Source organism: Hyperolius riggenbachi, chromosome 11, assembly GCF_040937935.1.
Source record: "Hyperolius riggenbachi isolate aHypRig1 chromosome 11, aHypRig1.pri, whole genome shotgun sequence".
Classification (NCBI taxonomy): Eukaryota; Metazoa; Chordata; class Amphibia; order Anura; family Hyperoliidae; genus Hyperolius; species Hyperolius riggenbachi.
Genome location: NC_090656.1, coordinates 117,438,929 through 117,454,058, shown reverse-complemented (window position 1 = coordinate 117,454,058; position 15,130 = coordinate 117,438,929). Strand labels below are relative to the sequence as shown.

The window sequence follows — 15,130 nt, the reverse complement described above, 5'->3', positions numbered from 1 at the left end:
GAACTGACAGCGCGCACAGGAGAAATAGAAGATAAAGTGGATAAAATCAATACAATCGTGAATACCCACGAGAAGGAGATGGGCGAAATGAAGTCAGAGTTAGCAGAGGCAAAACTACGCCTGGAAGATTCTGAAAATCGCTCCCGCCGCAGTAACCTGAGAATTCGCGGGCTCCCGGAGACCATCTTGGATCTTAATTCCACCGCGACAGCCCTGTTCCAGGAACTAGTGCCTTCTATCCCTATAGAGCGCCTGGAATTCGACAGGATTCACAGAGCACTGGGCCCCCAGAAACCTAACGGGCCACCTCGTGACATCCTCCTAAAATTTACATTCTACCGCACTAAGGAAACAGTACTGCAGGCGGCGCGAGAAAAAGAACCGCTCACCTTCCAAGACCATCCGTACCAGATCTATGCAGACCTGGCACCTGCCACCATCTTGAAGAGAAAGGCCATGAAGCCCTTTACCTCTGTCCTCCGCTCGCATGGCATTAAATACAAGTGGGGGTTCCCCTTCAAATTGATCTTTGTACACTCCGGAAAATCGTATGCAGTGTCTTCCCCGGATGACGCTCAAAGGCTCCTCGAGCAGCTTCGCCTTCTCCTGCCGGCTGATACCTCTAGCACCTCTAGGTCCCCCCCGAAGCAGCCCTCCCAGGGGTCACCCTCGCTGCAAGATGAGTGGCGACAGGTTCCTACTAACGGTAAGGCGAGATCCAACCTCAGCTCCCGGGGAGGGACTCCCCCTGGATGCAGCAACCTACCGCCGGATTGATCACTTCAAGTTTATCTTCCCCTGGTCCCACTCTTCTGTTTTCCGCTGCCTCCCATTGAAGATATCCGGACCACAGGACGTACTGAACTTGCCATCTACCGATACGGTTGGGTAAGACTCTAACCTTCGTTGCCTCTTTTCCTCCTCTCTCCGAACTCGGATTGCTTACGGAAAATCCCTTGACTGGAGCTTCTTATGCCATCCATATCAGCATTATGGAACGCTCCCGTATGAACAGCACTGCAGGATGCCTAATATAGCTCCCACATACACTCATCATAGCCAATTGATAAAAACCTGGTTTGAACGATAACCTGCAGTGATATTAGTGCTTCACCTTTTTTCTGCATCCCCCACCTGCATTTAAGGAATGCCTTGTGCGCTCCGTTACCACTGAACATTCTCATTACTATCACCGGCCCCTAGCACACTTAGTTTGTGAAGCCCTTTCTTAGGACATGTTATATGCATACTGGGCATTTCTTGTTATTTTTATGGTTATTTCTGTTTTAAGAATGTTGCCTTATCCTCTCCCTCCCCTTTACCCTTTTCCCCACACCCGATCAACATTGGCTTACTCCCCAGGGACACCATGTGTGCCTCCCCGTCACTGAGCATCCCTCTCCCTCCCTCCTCCCTCCCTCCCCCCTGACTCTATCTATGATATATCTTACGATCGTGATATAGTATATGGTTTAATGTTTACGCTGTTATTTACCTCTGGTTAGGCTTAATAGAAGCCATTTGCACACTGAAAGCACTGTTATATGCATACGAGGAATTACCTACCGCCTACCGCTCCCATAAATGCATGACTCTATCAAAGTGTCCTCCTTTCCTCCTACCCTCTCCCCCATACCTAACCATTATCTGTCTACACCCCAGGGACACCATGTGTGCCCCTCCGCCAGCGAGCACCCCCCCCCCTCCCTCCTCAACCTACCTCCCCCCTCCCGAATCCCCTTATGATAAGAGTCACGACAGCAAAATGTACATATTTACGATGTCGCTCCCAGCCCTCAACTGGGCTCAAGATGAGCTACCTATGCACTGAATGTACTGTTTTCTATATATGAAGTATTACTACTTTTTTGACTAAATGCTCCTATAAATGTACCCTCATATTCCCTTCCCTCCTCACCCTTCCCCCAACACCCGACCACTATCTGCTCATACCCCAGGGACACCAAGGGTGCCCCTCCGTCACTGAGCATCCCTCCCCCTCCTTCCCTCTACCTCCTCACCTCTACCCTCCTTCCATCCCCCTCATCCCTTCCCCCTACCTAACCAATATTGGCTCATACCCCAGGGTCACTATATGTGCCCCTCCGTCACTGAGCACCCCTCCCCCTCTTCCCCTGACCATCCACTACCCTTCCATGATATGTATGAATATTTCAATGCTGCGTATGATTTATCTGACACTCCACTGTTATCCCATTGTTGGGTTCTATTACCTTCAACAGGAATTATTTCCACTTATGTTTGATCCTGTTATATTGTGAGCACAGCATACTCATTGGTCGCACGCTAAGCTCCCTGCCTCCTAGCAACTTTCCATTATATACCTCTCCTCTGCCTGGCAGTTTAAACCCAACACGAGGACTTTGTCCTCACTACATTCATTACATTCATGTAATAAAGTAATAATGTAAACTTGCCTCCACCGGGTGGCGCCAAAGGATCATTAATGCTTTCCAAGGCCTTTTTCAGCAATATTTCATTTGCTAACATTTATCCTTCCCACTTAAAACCTTTATACGCCCCGCTGCTGTTGCGACCACTGAGTGGGCTACTATGCCTGTTGACATGTCTTTAGCTTGTTAAGCTCCTGTTGGCTACCTCTCCTAATCAAGCCTCACTTATCCCAAACCTCCATACATATTTCCAAGCTCTCTACTGGGCAACTATACAGTTCCTCCAGATACATAGTTCCCTTATTATAGCACCCCTCCCCCCTCCCACCCTGCTCATAGCCGTTGGGACTCCCCCAACTATCTCAAGCTTTCATTTAGCCAGCAGGGCAGTTGGTCTACACACGCTCTCCACATGTACCGGTCTGAAATTACCTTCATCTGGTACTCCGCTCTTTTTGAGCTCACCCTACGACTGACCTATCTCAGGTCGACCCTCTCATTACTTGTTCCTTCTCTTCTCATTTTCTTCTTTCCTCCTTCCTACCTCTCTCTTATTTGGGCCACCCGCCTCACAGCCTCCCATCTCTGGCTTGTTGCTCATATATACCCTCCATGACCTCTGATACGTTTAAAATTTTCTCGCACAATGTCCAGGGTTTTGGCTCTCCCAACAAACGCTCCAAAGCATTTTCATACTACAAAGCATGCCAGGCGGACGTAGTCTGCCTACAGGAAACCAGACTGGATCAATCCTCCTGTCCCAGGTACTTAAACCGCCATTTCCCCACTGCCCATTTCGCTTGTGCCCGCACCAAAGTCCGTGGTGTCATTATTGCATTCCGGAAAAACTTCCCGTTTATCTGCACAAAACAAATTGCTGACCCTACGGGCCGGTACCTTATCCTAGTTGGTTCCATATACGACAGGGAAATCACCCTTGCCTCTTATTACGCACCTAACGCACACCAGTCCATTTTCTACTCTCATTTCCTTCAAGTTTTGACACAACATGGAACTGGCCAAATAATAATTGCAGGTGACACTAATGTCACTCTCAACCCCAGAATAGATAGGCAGAGATCTACTACTCTTAGCCCCCCCTCCGAATCTATTGACCTCCAAGGCACCAAAATCAAAGCACTGCTCGATAAATATGGATATGTAGATATTTGGAGAGAACTCCATCCCACCACTAAAGATTTTACTTTTTATTCAAACGCCCATGACAGCTTTAGTCGCATTGATCACATACTTACCCAACAGAAATACCTACATCTCGCTCCAGCTGCCAAAATCCATTCTACCCCTTGGTCTGACCATTCCCCAGTTTCCATCTGTTGCTCACTGTCGCTCCCGCTCAAAAGAGAGTTTCATTGGCGTTTAAATGATTCCATGCTCTCCAAAGAGGAGATACTTAATCAATTAAAGGACAAAGTCTCAGAATACTTTGCCGATAACACGGGCTCTGTATCTTCCCCACTCACCCTATGGGAAGCTCACAAAGCTACCATTCGGGGCTTTCTGATTGGCTTGGCTAGCTCACTTAAACGCCAACGTATCCATAAGATCACTGACTTAACCAATAAATTTGAGGCAGCTGAGCACACCTGGAAACAACGCCCCACTCGGATCAATAGAATTATCAAAGATAAACTCCGCACAGAGCTAGACATGTTACTAATGGATAAAGTAGAACGTCAATTGCGCTGGAGAAGACAACTATATTATTACAACGCTAATAAGCCCCTAGCTCTCTTAGCTAAATGCTTGAACAATAAGCCCCTCCACTCTACCATCTTGAAAGTGCGTGATGCTACTGGCCAGGCAACCGCAAACCCCCGCAGAATAGTGGACATCTTCGCCACATTCCTTTCAGACTTATATACCAACACTACTCCTACTTCAGATAAAGCTATCCATGATTTTCTAGATCAAATATCCCTGCCAAAACTCACCGCGGCCACAGCTGCCAACCTTAGTGCGCCTATCACCCCTCCAGAAGTTCTCTCGGCCATAAAAACTCTTAAGGTCAACAAAACCCCAGGCCCAGATGGCTTCACAGCACAATATTATAAAAAATTAGCCACCTCATTAGCTCCAACTCTAGCCGACTGCTACAATAAACTACGGGAAGGTATACCGCCCCCTAGCTCCTTGCTATCCGCTCACATTTCTATGATCCCCAAAGTCGAGCAGGACTGTCATGCACCCCACCAATTCCGCCCCATTTCCCTTATCAATGTGGACCTCAAGTTACTGGGGAAAATACTTGCTTTACGTCTAAATAGAGTCCTGCCAGATCTAGTCCATCGTGACCAAGTAGGCTTTGTTCCAGGCCGCCAAGCGGAGGACAATACCAGACGAGCAGTTCTCCTGACCCACTACTTACATTCCCATAAAATCCCAAGCGTAGCCTTGTCCTTAGATATTTTTAAGGCCTTTGATACCCTTTCGTGGAATTATCTCAAACACGCCTTAAGCAAATGGGGACTAGATCCCCACTTCCTGAATTGGATTGGGGGACTGTACTCCACTCCTACAGCCTCAGTGAGATTCTCAGGCCACACTTCACAAACTTTCCCCATAAAGAGGGGAACTCGCCAGGGATGCCCACTTTCCCCTCTACTTTTCATTCTAGCCTTAGAGCCCCTTGCCTGTTTCCCACGAAACAATACTGATATCAAAGGAATAGAGAGAGCCGGCTTGGCCCACAAACTACTTATGTTTGCGGACGACACTCTTTTATTCCTCACACAACCTCACATTTCCATTCCTAATGCTCTTAAAGCCCTCGAACAGTTCGCTCAAATTTCGGGTTTAGAAATCAATGCAACAAAATCTAAAGCTCTAAGCATCGCCCTCACACCACACCTCACTACCCAACTCCGAGAATTTTGCCCTTTTCAATGGGTTCAATCTATACCTTACCTTGGTATCAATCTAACCTCTAGTTATGCCTCCCTTTTCGCAGCCAACTATTCACCCCTTCTTAAATCCTTGTCTTCGCTAACAGACAGATGGTCCACGCTCCCGATCTCTTGGTTAGGAAAGATTAACTCAGTCAAGATGACATTCTTACCTAAGCTTCTCTACTACTTCCGGACCCTCCCTGTTAAAGTGCCCCCCCATTACCTACGCACCTTCCAACATAGAATACAATCCTTTATCTGGGGTCGTAAGCATCCCAGAGTTAATAAATCAACCCTTTTTGCTCACAAACTAGATGGCGGCCTGGGAGTTCCCCAGATCAGCTCTTATTACCAAGCAGCAACTATCACTCAGTTAACTCGGGTGTTCCAAACCCGTGACACCCCTTTGTGGGTGTTCCTTGAGATCCCTGATAGCGCCCCTGTGCTCCCAAGCACCCTTCTTTGGTTACCTCCAAAGATGCGGCCCCCTGCCCTTAGCCCTCCCATGCTCCACAGTCTTCAAGTATGGGACTCAGTCCGATACTCCTCTCATCTCCTGTCCCCCCACCTTCCTCTGCTACCTCTGGTTAATAATCCACTTTTCCCCCCAGGGTATGACAACCCGGAAGCCTTCAAATGGTGGGTGGATAACGGTCTCACCAAGGTTATGCACTTTATCAATCCCAGAGGGGTGTATAGTTGGCCAGCCCTACAAGAAAACTTTCAAGTCCCACCTAGAGAATACTTCCGCTTCTTGCAAATAAGGCACTGGGTACAGTCTCTCACCCAAAACAGAGAACCCCCTTTCGATCTCACGCCATATGAAAATATATGCTCCCACCGTCCCAACTCGAAAGGGCTGATTTCAGCAATCTATTCCTTTTTAACTCGCCCGGCGCTCCCACTCACCCATGCTTATATTACCAAATGGGAATCCGATCTGTCAGATACGAGAGATCGAGAAGACTGGTTAAACATATGGAGCAGGATCTCCTGCTGTTCATCCAACTTACATACTATAGAGTCAGCATATAAGATTATGACGCGCTGGTATCTTGTCCCCGCAAGAATAGCCAAAGTGTTCCCCTCTGCCAGTCCCTTCTGCTTTCGGGGATGTAGGTCACACGGAGACATGTTACACACTTGGTGGTCCTGCCCTAGGCTTACTAGATTCTGGTGCCAAGTATACAGACTACTTTCCGCCCTCTTTCACGTAACCATTCCCAGAAACCCCTGGCAAGCCCTTTTACACGAAAAAATAGACCTGCTATCTTCATCCCAGAACAAATTGGCCTCATTTATTTTCTCAGCAGCCACAATGACAATTGCCAAAAATTGGAAGAAACCCTCTGTCACTATTGGTGAGGTAAAATCTAGAATCAATTCTTTCATGATCAATGAAAAATTGACCAGTATTTTGAGGGACACCCATACAAAATTCGAAAAGACCTGGGACCCCTGGATTCAACTAGAACATCCCCACATGGAGAGCTCTTTGATCAGGAGGCTGTGAGACGGGACGGCCCTCTTCTTCTTTTCCTTTTCCTTCCTTCCTCTCTTTTTCCTTCTCCTCTCTCTCTCTGCTCTCTTCCTTCCGACTCTTCCTCTTACATTCTCTTTTTTCAGCTGAGCTTACCATAGCGACCTTTGAGTTGCCCGTCTATCACTGGACGATGGGCACCAAGGTCCACAGTTCCCCCCAGCCTGGAGCTGGGATTATCCCCTCTCCCCATCCACATAATGATCCCAGATAGCTGGACATGGTCCTCTGGGTCACACTACTATCACAATTTTCTGAGCATGCATTATTCCCTTGTTTACGTTAGGATTTTGTTATCACCCCCTCCTTCACAGGATACCTGACCAATGTTACATTTATCATTCCTCTTATTGTATGACATTTGATCAATGTTTTGTTGTCTGTTATGATACTATTTGGCCATACTGTTAGCCTTAATCGTATCTTTCAAAAATAAAAAATTCAATAAAAATTTTTTAAAAAAAAAAAAAGAACAGCGGCGGTAGGAGGGGAAGAAGAGGATCCACTCACCTTCCTGACATTCCTCCGACAATCGTTGCTCCCCTCCACTCTGGCCGGCATCCCCGCTCTCTCTTCCTTAAGTGTCCGGTCCCGGCTTGATGACATCATCAAGCCGTGACCCGGAACTTAACAGCCCTGTCAGCAGGGATGGCAGCCAGAGTGGAGGGGGCTAGAGCTGCTGATCGCTGGAGCCTAGGAGGTGAGTAAACACTGCTGGCAATACGGGGGACACCTGGCAATACATGAGACACCATGCCTAGCTATGTATTGGGGGGATCCAGTTGCCTGACCCTCCCCCTCCGCATGTAATATGGCCTGGTCCATAAAGGGGGGTTAGGCAGCAATGGGGGGGAAGTCTAGTCATCAGAAATGGGTTAACATTTAGTAGAAGCTTTAGTATGAGGAAGGGATTAACATCATAAGGAGGTTAGGGTTAGACATTAGGAAGGGAATTTTAGGGAGGCTCATTTGGATTCCGCGGGATTTAAATTTTCTCATTTCCGAGCGGAAATTGACATTTCCGAGCAGAATTTGGAAATCGGAAAATGTAAATTGGAAATCAGAATTTTGCAGAAATCCGATTTACCACAACTCAGTAATTTTAGCCCAATCACAGAACTCGGATGCATTGGACCAATCGGAGTATGCAGAATTTTTCTACAAAATTTTACATTTTGACCAATCACAGGACTGATTTTACGTTTTTCTGATTTACATTTTTTCAAATTTTTTTCATTTTTTAATATTCTCTGATGCAACAAAATGGCTAATAAAAAACTCCTTGAAAATTGGAAATCGAAAAAATTGGTAAATCGAGAAAATGGAAAATCAGAAATTGGAATTTCCGTGGAATCAGAAATCAGCATTTCCGACCATCCCTAGGGAATTTACCATTAGAGGGTATCAAACAGATAACAAGCACAGTTACAAATCCAAGACTGTTTTGCCAATACACTGGTATCCAGTGTACAAACTACACATGCTGAAACAAAAAGACAAAAGTTTACCTGGCAAATGCCTAGCATGGAGATGCCTGCTCCATATTGTGGTCAGGATTGCAGCACTCACACTAGCAACATATTATGCTAGCCATGGTCGGAAATGAAGATTTCCAATTACGGCAAAATTTCCGCTAACTGAAAAGAGACTTTCTGATTCTGCGGATTTGTGTGGAAATACAAGTTTCCAATTTCCTCATAGTTTGTGAAGAATGTTTTTTTTTTTTTTTTTTTTTTTTTTTTGGTCAATAAAGTTAATTAATTGTAAAAAAAAAAGAGGTGCCGGATGCGCTGTTGATGTTAATTCCAATCATAATTACTTCACGTAAACCTGTGAATGTAAACGCCGGATGCGCCCGGCTTAAACAGATCAAGCCGCCGGCTTGCTTCGTGAGTGTCTCACTCTCCTCCCCCTCTTGCCCTCTCTCGTATGAGCCTTGGGGAGGGGAAATGCGTGTCCCCCCAGAGTCGTTCGTCGCGGCATTGCGACGAACGACTCTGGGGGGACACGCATGTCCCCTCCCCAGTGTTCTATAGAAGAGAGGGCAAGAGGGGGAGAAGAGCGAGACACGAAGCAAGCCGGCGGCTTGATCTGTTTAAGCCGGGCGCATCCGGCGGTTTACATTCACAGGTTTACGTGAAGTAATTATGATTGGAATTAACATCAACAGCGCCACCTGCCGGATGCGCCCGGCTAACGGATAAGTACCTAAAAAGATGTGCATTATTATGTAGAAACTGCATTTCCAATTGGCAACTGCAGTAAACTTCTGCATTCTGTAATTGGCTTAGTACTTCTGAAATCTTCTGATTGACCTACAATTACCATGATAGTCTGACTTCTACGGACAAATTCTGCATTCTCAGATTGGTCTAAGATTACCAAAGTCTCCTGATTGGCCTAAAATTACCATGGTAATACCATTTACGCTGAAAAATTCTCCAGCCTCTGATTGGTCTTTAATTGGGCTAAAATTTCCGAGTTACAGTAATGTGGTATTTCAGCGGAATTCTGTTTTCTGCAGAATTCTGATTTCCACATAACGATTTCTGCCGCGGTGAGGCAATGTCCGATAGGAAACTTTGTAAAAATCTACATTCCTCATAAATTTGCTTACCATCCCTATACTGTGCTAATCATTGGTGTAATTCCTGGATCCCACCATTAACCAAAGCAATAATAATTAAAACTATACAGTTTTGATTATTATCAGAGAACTTTTTTTACAGTACAGCAGCTATATGTCATTGCACTATTCAAAAAAAGTCCATTAAGTTGAAGAGGATTTCTTATCTTCAGCGGGACTGCCAATCTGGAGAACACCCCATGGCAACCCATGCAGAGCGAATTGGGGTATAAAGCAAAGAAATGACATGATAAATGGCTTGCACTTGCCTGTTATCAATTTGTCAGAACTGATGCTTAAATAATTAATTGGCATTGCATGGTATGCAGTTAACTTCTGGATTAAATAAATTGATATTAGTAGTTCTATATTATTACAGCATAATGCTCTATCAACTTACAGTTTCGCAGTCTTTCTGACTCAGATACTGGCAGATCTCGTCAGTTTCAGAAGATATGAGTGTTCCTCCTATCTGCTTGCAGCTGTACGTTACACAACCATCGGTGGACTGTACAGAATGTCCTGCCTTGAAAACAAAAATAAGAGAACATGTTAAAGAATGTTTGTAGCTGACAGTGGCATTACATTCACCAATAGCAGCCCCAGACTACAATTGTTCATCCACTGCTAGCATTCCTTACAAAATATAGTTGAATCGAAGACATAACAGCAAAAGTTGTTTAGGTGATATCTTTAATGACTTACAATACAAGCTTTCTTTGCAAGCTTTCAAAACTTTAAATTTCTTCTTCAGGCATGTTTCAGAACTGGATCAGAACCATGCAAAGTACTGTCACATACACAGGCTTTATATATGATTTTGTAGTCTCCTGCAATCTGATCTCATATAGTCTTCCTCTTTTTTGAAATGTAAATGATCTCATCAAAGCTTAGATCTATTCACTCTAAAGGTACATACACACGCCTGATTTTTCCAAACGACCGGTCGTTCGGACTGGTAGTTTGGATGTCAAATCGGATCAGCCAAGCGGATCCGTCAAAACCAGCCCTATCAGCTGAACGATCGTTTGTACCCACGCCCGATTTGACATCTAAACGAAAAATCAGACATGTGTATGTACCTTAAAGGCTTATACAAATGGTAGAGACATACTCACATTAATCAAATTAGCCAAATGTCAGCATCTAACCACAGGTATATACATACTCTAATTAAATTAGCTGTCAGAGAACAACAGCTAATATACAATATAGTTAAATATAGTTGATATAACGCTAGGTGGGATTGCTGATGCTAATTTACTTTTAACTGATTTGTCTTTAATGGTTAAAGGTGCCCATACACTCGTCAGATTAGCAGCAGATAGATCATCAGATGGATTTCTTATCTATCTGATGTGTTTTTAGAAAATTTTTTACTAGGATGGAATTCTAATATTCCATTACTAACAAAGAACAAAGAAGAAAGATGGCGCCGTAACAGGACGCCGCGGCCACAGGGCTCCGGTCCTTTTCTCTTCTTTCTCCCCTTGAGGTCCTCTCCTGCTCTTTCTTTCCCTCTGAGGGGAATGGTAAAGTGGCGGGGGTCACTGCTGCTACTCGCCGGCAGCTCCATCATGGAAAAAGCTACGCTTATGGATCATTACGCGTAATTTTACGCTATTACGCATTACGAAATTACGCTTACGGCATAGACATTCAATTTCGGTACATGTCTGTAATTACGCATTGCCCTTACGCAATTACGCGTAAGAATACCGTAATTCAGGTTGTTACGTTATGGGCTTACGCGTAAAATCCTACTAGCAATTAATGCGTAAGGTCATGCTGCCAAGCGGAAAAGTTGACGCATGGATCAATGTTAGGTAGCCGCCGACTTTAAGGGTTAATAGCAAAGCCCCCTTAAGTGCTAAGAGCCTCAAATTTGGAGAATATATTAAGGAGATCAGAAGGAATAAGAGGAAAAAATTTTTTTTCAAAAAGACCTTATAGTTTTTGAGAAAATCGATGTTAAAGTTTCAAAGGAAAAATATATACATTTAAAAACCCGCCGACTTTAACGGTTAATAGCAAAGCCTGCTTAAAATTTAGGAACACCAAATTCACAGGGTATATTAAGGGGATCAGTGGGAATAAGAGGAAAAATTTTTTTTTCAAAAAGACCTTATAGTTTTTGAGAAAATCGATTTTTAAGTTTCAAGGGCAAAAATGTCTTTTAAATGCGGAAAATGTCAGTTTTTTTTGCACAGGTAACAATAGTGTATTATTTTCATAGATTCCCCCAAGTGGGAAGAGTTTTACTTACTTCGTTCTGAGTGTGGGAAATATTAAAAAAAACCGACGTGGGGTCCCCCCTCCCAGACCTCTTTAACCCCTTGTCCCCCATGCAGACTGGGATAGCCAGAATGCGGAGCACCGGCCGCGTGGGGCTCCGCACCCTGACTTAGCGTCCCTTCACCCGACAGAGCTCTGAGCTATATAGCTCAGAGCTCTCTAAAGCATCTTTGTATTTTGGCTCCAAGGAGCCCCATTGGTCCTTAGCAGACCAATGGGGTTCCTTCAAATCAGAAGGAACCCCATTGGTCTGCTAAGGACCAATGGGGCTCCTTGGAGCCCAAATACAAAGATGCTTTCGAGAGCTCTGAGCTATATAGCTCAGAGCTCTGTCGGGTGAAGGGACGCTAAGTCCCCGCCGGCTCCGCTGCCCTCCCCGCCTCTCCCACATGTCACCTATATACATGCTGGCACCCATGGGTGCCAGCATGTATATGGGTGACAGGTGTGGGCGGAGTGAACGGCGGGAGCCGGCGGGGACTTAGCGTGTATGCGGCGGCCGGCGGGTGAGCGGCGAGTGACGTCGGGTGCGGTGGTGTTACAAAGTAACAAAGTTGTTACATTGTAATAACTTTGTTACATTGTAACTGATTAGTATATTTCCGAGGATATTGCGTGGGAACTGGCTTTTAAAGGGACAGGTAAGTATTAATGGTTAATTAAGAATATTAAAGGACTTTTTTCGTGGTTATGTTTTTTGTTCAATTAAAATACTTTTTCTATGTGTTTGTGTGTTTATTTACTTTTAACTCTTAAAGGAAATGGGTAAGGTGTACAAGTACCTCTATACTCATTTCTCCTGGGAGGGGGGGTGGGCATCTGGGGGACGCCTTTTTAAAGGGGACTCCCAGATGCCACCATGACCCCCCCCCCCCCCCAGAAAATCGCGGCCTCCACCTCCACCGCCCATCGGAGGTGGAGAAGAGCCCCTTGTCCTTGGATTGGACAAGGGCTCGGAGGGGGAGGGGAAAGCTTGGCTGCCCCTCCCCTTCCGAGACCCCCCAATCCATTGACCATGCGGGCTGGTATAGTCAGGGTGCGGAGCCCCACGCGGCCGGTGCTCCGCATTCTGGCTATCCCAGTCTGCATGGGGGACAAGGGGTTAAAGAGGTCTGGGAGGGGGGACCCCACTTGGTTTTTTTTAATATTTCCCACACTCAGAACGAAGTAAGTAAAACTCTTCCCACTTGGGGGAATCTATGAAAATAAAACACTATTGTTACCTGTGCAAAAAAAACTGACATTTTCCGCATTTAAAAGACATTTTTGCCCTTGAAACTTAAAAATCGATTTTCTCAAAAACTATAAGGTCTTTTTGAAAAAAAATGTTTTTCCTCTTATTCCCACTGATCCCCTTAATATACCCTGTGAATTTGGTGTTCCTAAATTTTAAGCAGGCTTTGCTATTAACCGTTAAAGTCGGCGGGTTTTTAAATGTATATATTTTTCCTTTGAAACTTTAACATCAAAAACTATTTCTCAAAAACTATAAGGTCTTTTTGAAAAAAAAAAATTTCCTCTTATTCCTTCTGATCTCCTTAATATATTCTCCAAATTTGAGGCTCTTAGCACTTAAGGGGGCTTTGCTATTAACCCTTAAAGTCGGCGGCTTTTTTATATTATACGGGAGCGTAATATTACGCGATTGCGGCAGACTGTGTAATTTCAATGGGAGTTTACTGTCTTACGCGTAATTTGTTACGCGTAAAAACGTTACCCACGGTCTACGCGTAATTAATTTCGCGTAATACCGTAACCTTACACGTAACGCTTACGGTGCATTTGTAGTGAATTACGATGCGTAATTACGCTAATGCGTAATTTCGGCCCAGCACTGGTGGAGACGCGCAGGCCTGGCGGCGGGCAGCCAGCTGATCAGGCGCTCAGCTGATCGCGCCCGCGTGCTCCGGCTGTGCTGGGTTCCGGATCTGATCTCCGCTCTCTCGCCGATGCAGGGAGGACAGAGGCATGCTGCCCGATGCGGCCTGCGGGACCTGGCCAAGGAGGATCCGGATTTCTCTCTGCCCGATGCAGAGAGGACAGAGGCATGCTGCCCGATGCGGCCTGCGGGACCTGGCCAAGGAGGATCCAGGTTTCTCTCTGCCCGAGCTTCAGCCATCTCCGGATCTCTCCCCATTGCTGCCCGTTTTGCAGCCAGCTCCAGCCAGCACCTTGGAGCACTCTGGGATGCCTGGATCCACACGACCACTGCGACAATGGAGGGCCTGATGCTGCCCCATCGCAGCCACGGAGGAGGTGATGCTGCCCCCCTCCCAGTGGAGCCGGCTGCTGCACCTGGGCATCAGTGTCTGCCACCACCGAGGTAAATCTGCCACCACCGAGGTAAACCTCCTGGCCTGCCCACCACTGCTGCCCCTGGCCCCACGTCCACCACCACTGCTGCCGAGCCGGGGTGGCCCCCGGCCCCACGTCCAGCAAATGTGCCCCCTGGCCCCATGTCCAACACCACTGCGGCCCAGCAAAGGTGCCCCCTGGCCCCACACTGTGTCCACTGTGTCTGCACCCTCACTACCAGCCGTGCAGACTCGAAATCAGGAGCGCTACTCCTCGGGCAACCTAGTCCGAGTGAACTCTGCTGTCCGCCTCCATCATGATGCCCCTCAGCTTTCACATCCTTCTCTCTACTTTCGTGGACAATCGGTAGCACCTGTCTTGTTGGGAGCGTGTCGCTGTGTAGCGTCCAGTGCCGAAAATGGCAGCGCTCATATCAGCTCTCAGGCTGCTCCTCCAGTCCCACTCTTTTCTGTTCCTGCTATCAGTGTATGTTTTGCTATGTTTGTATTACGTTAACTGTATGTGTATGCTGTAATGCTCTGTTTTTGCTTTTCATTGTTGCTTTTTATTGTTTATATGTATGTGCCATGCTTAACTGTATGCGACGCTGTACTCTGCTTATTTGTACGCACAAGCTGTAATGTTGTCCTATGTATGCTTGTCCCATGTCTATGTATGCTTAACCGTATGCTATTCCTGTTTTCTTTTCATCGACGACCCTGTATGCGCCAAAACCAATTCCGGGTACAATCCACCGTTGTACTTGGCGATAATAAAATCTGATTCTGATTCTGATTCTGAGTTTGAAATCTATTGAAATTCGATCTGATGGCATTTTTTTGCCATCAGATTTCCATTAGGGTCAATGCAAAATGATAAGCAATCTCATCAGATCGACCTAGATTTTCCACAATGCCAGTTCGATGGAAATCCATCGAAATCGATCGAAATCGGCCGTCGATCGGTCGATTGGCCAACCGATTTGCAATCGATCGGCCAGAAAATCGGCTGAGTGTATGGGCCCCTTTTGCCTCAAAGACATACTAGATGG

At 46.0% G+C, this 15,130-nt stretch overlaps 1 protein-coding gene across 1 annotated transcript in view; it reads right to left on the bottom strand.

Moving 5' to 3' along the window:
- The window catches only part of LOC137537855 (kielin/chordin-like protein), a 267,049-nt gene that overhangs the window by 154,496 nt on the left and 97,423 nt on the right, over positions 1-15,130 (bottom strand). The window contains exon 11 of the mRNA XM_068259806.1: positions 9,890-10,015. Coding sequence (XP_068115907.1) covers positions 9,890-10,015 — 126 coding nt within the window. The remainder of the gene's footprint in view (positions 1-9,889; positions 10,016-15,130) is intronic.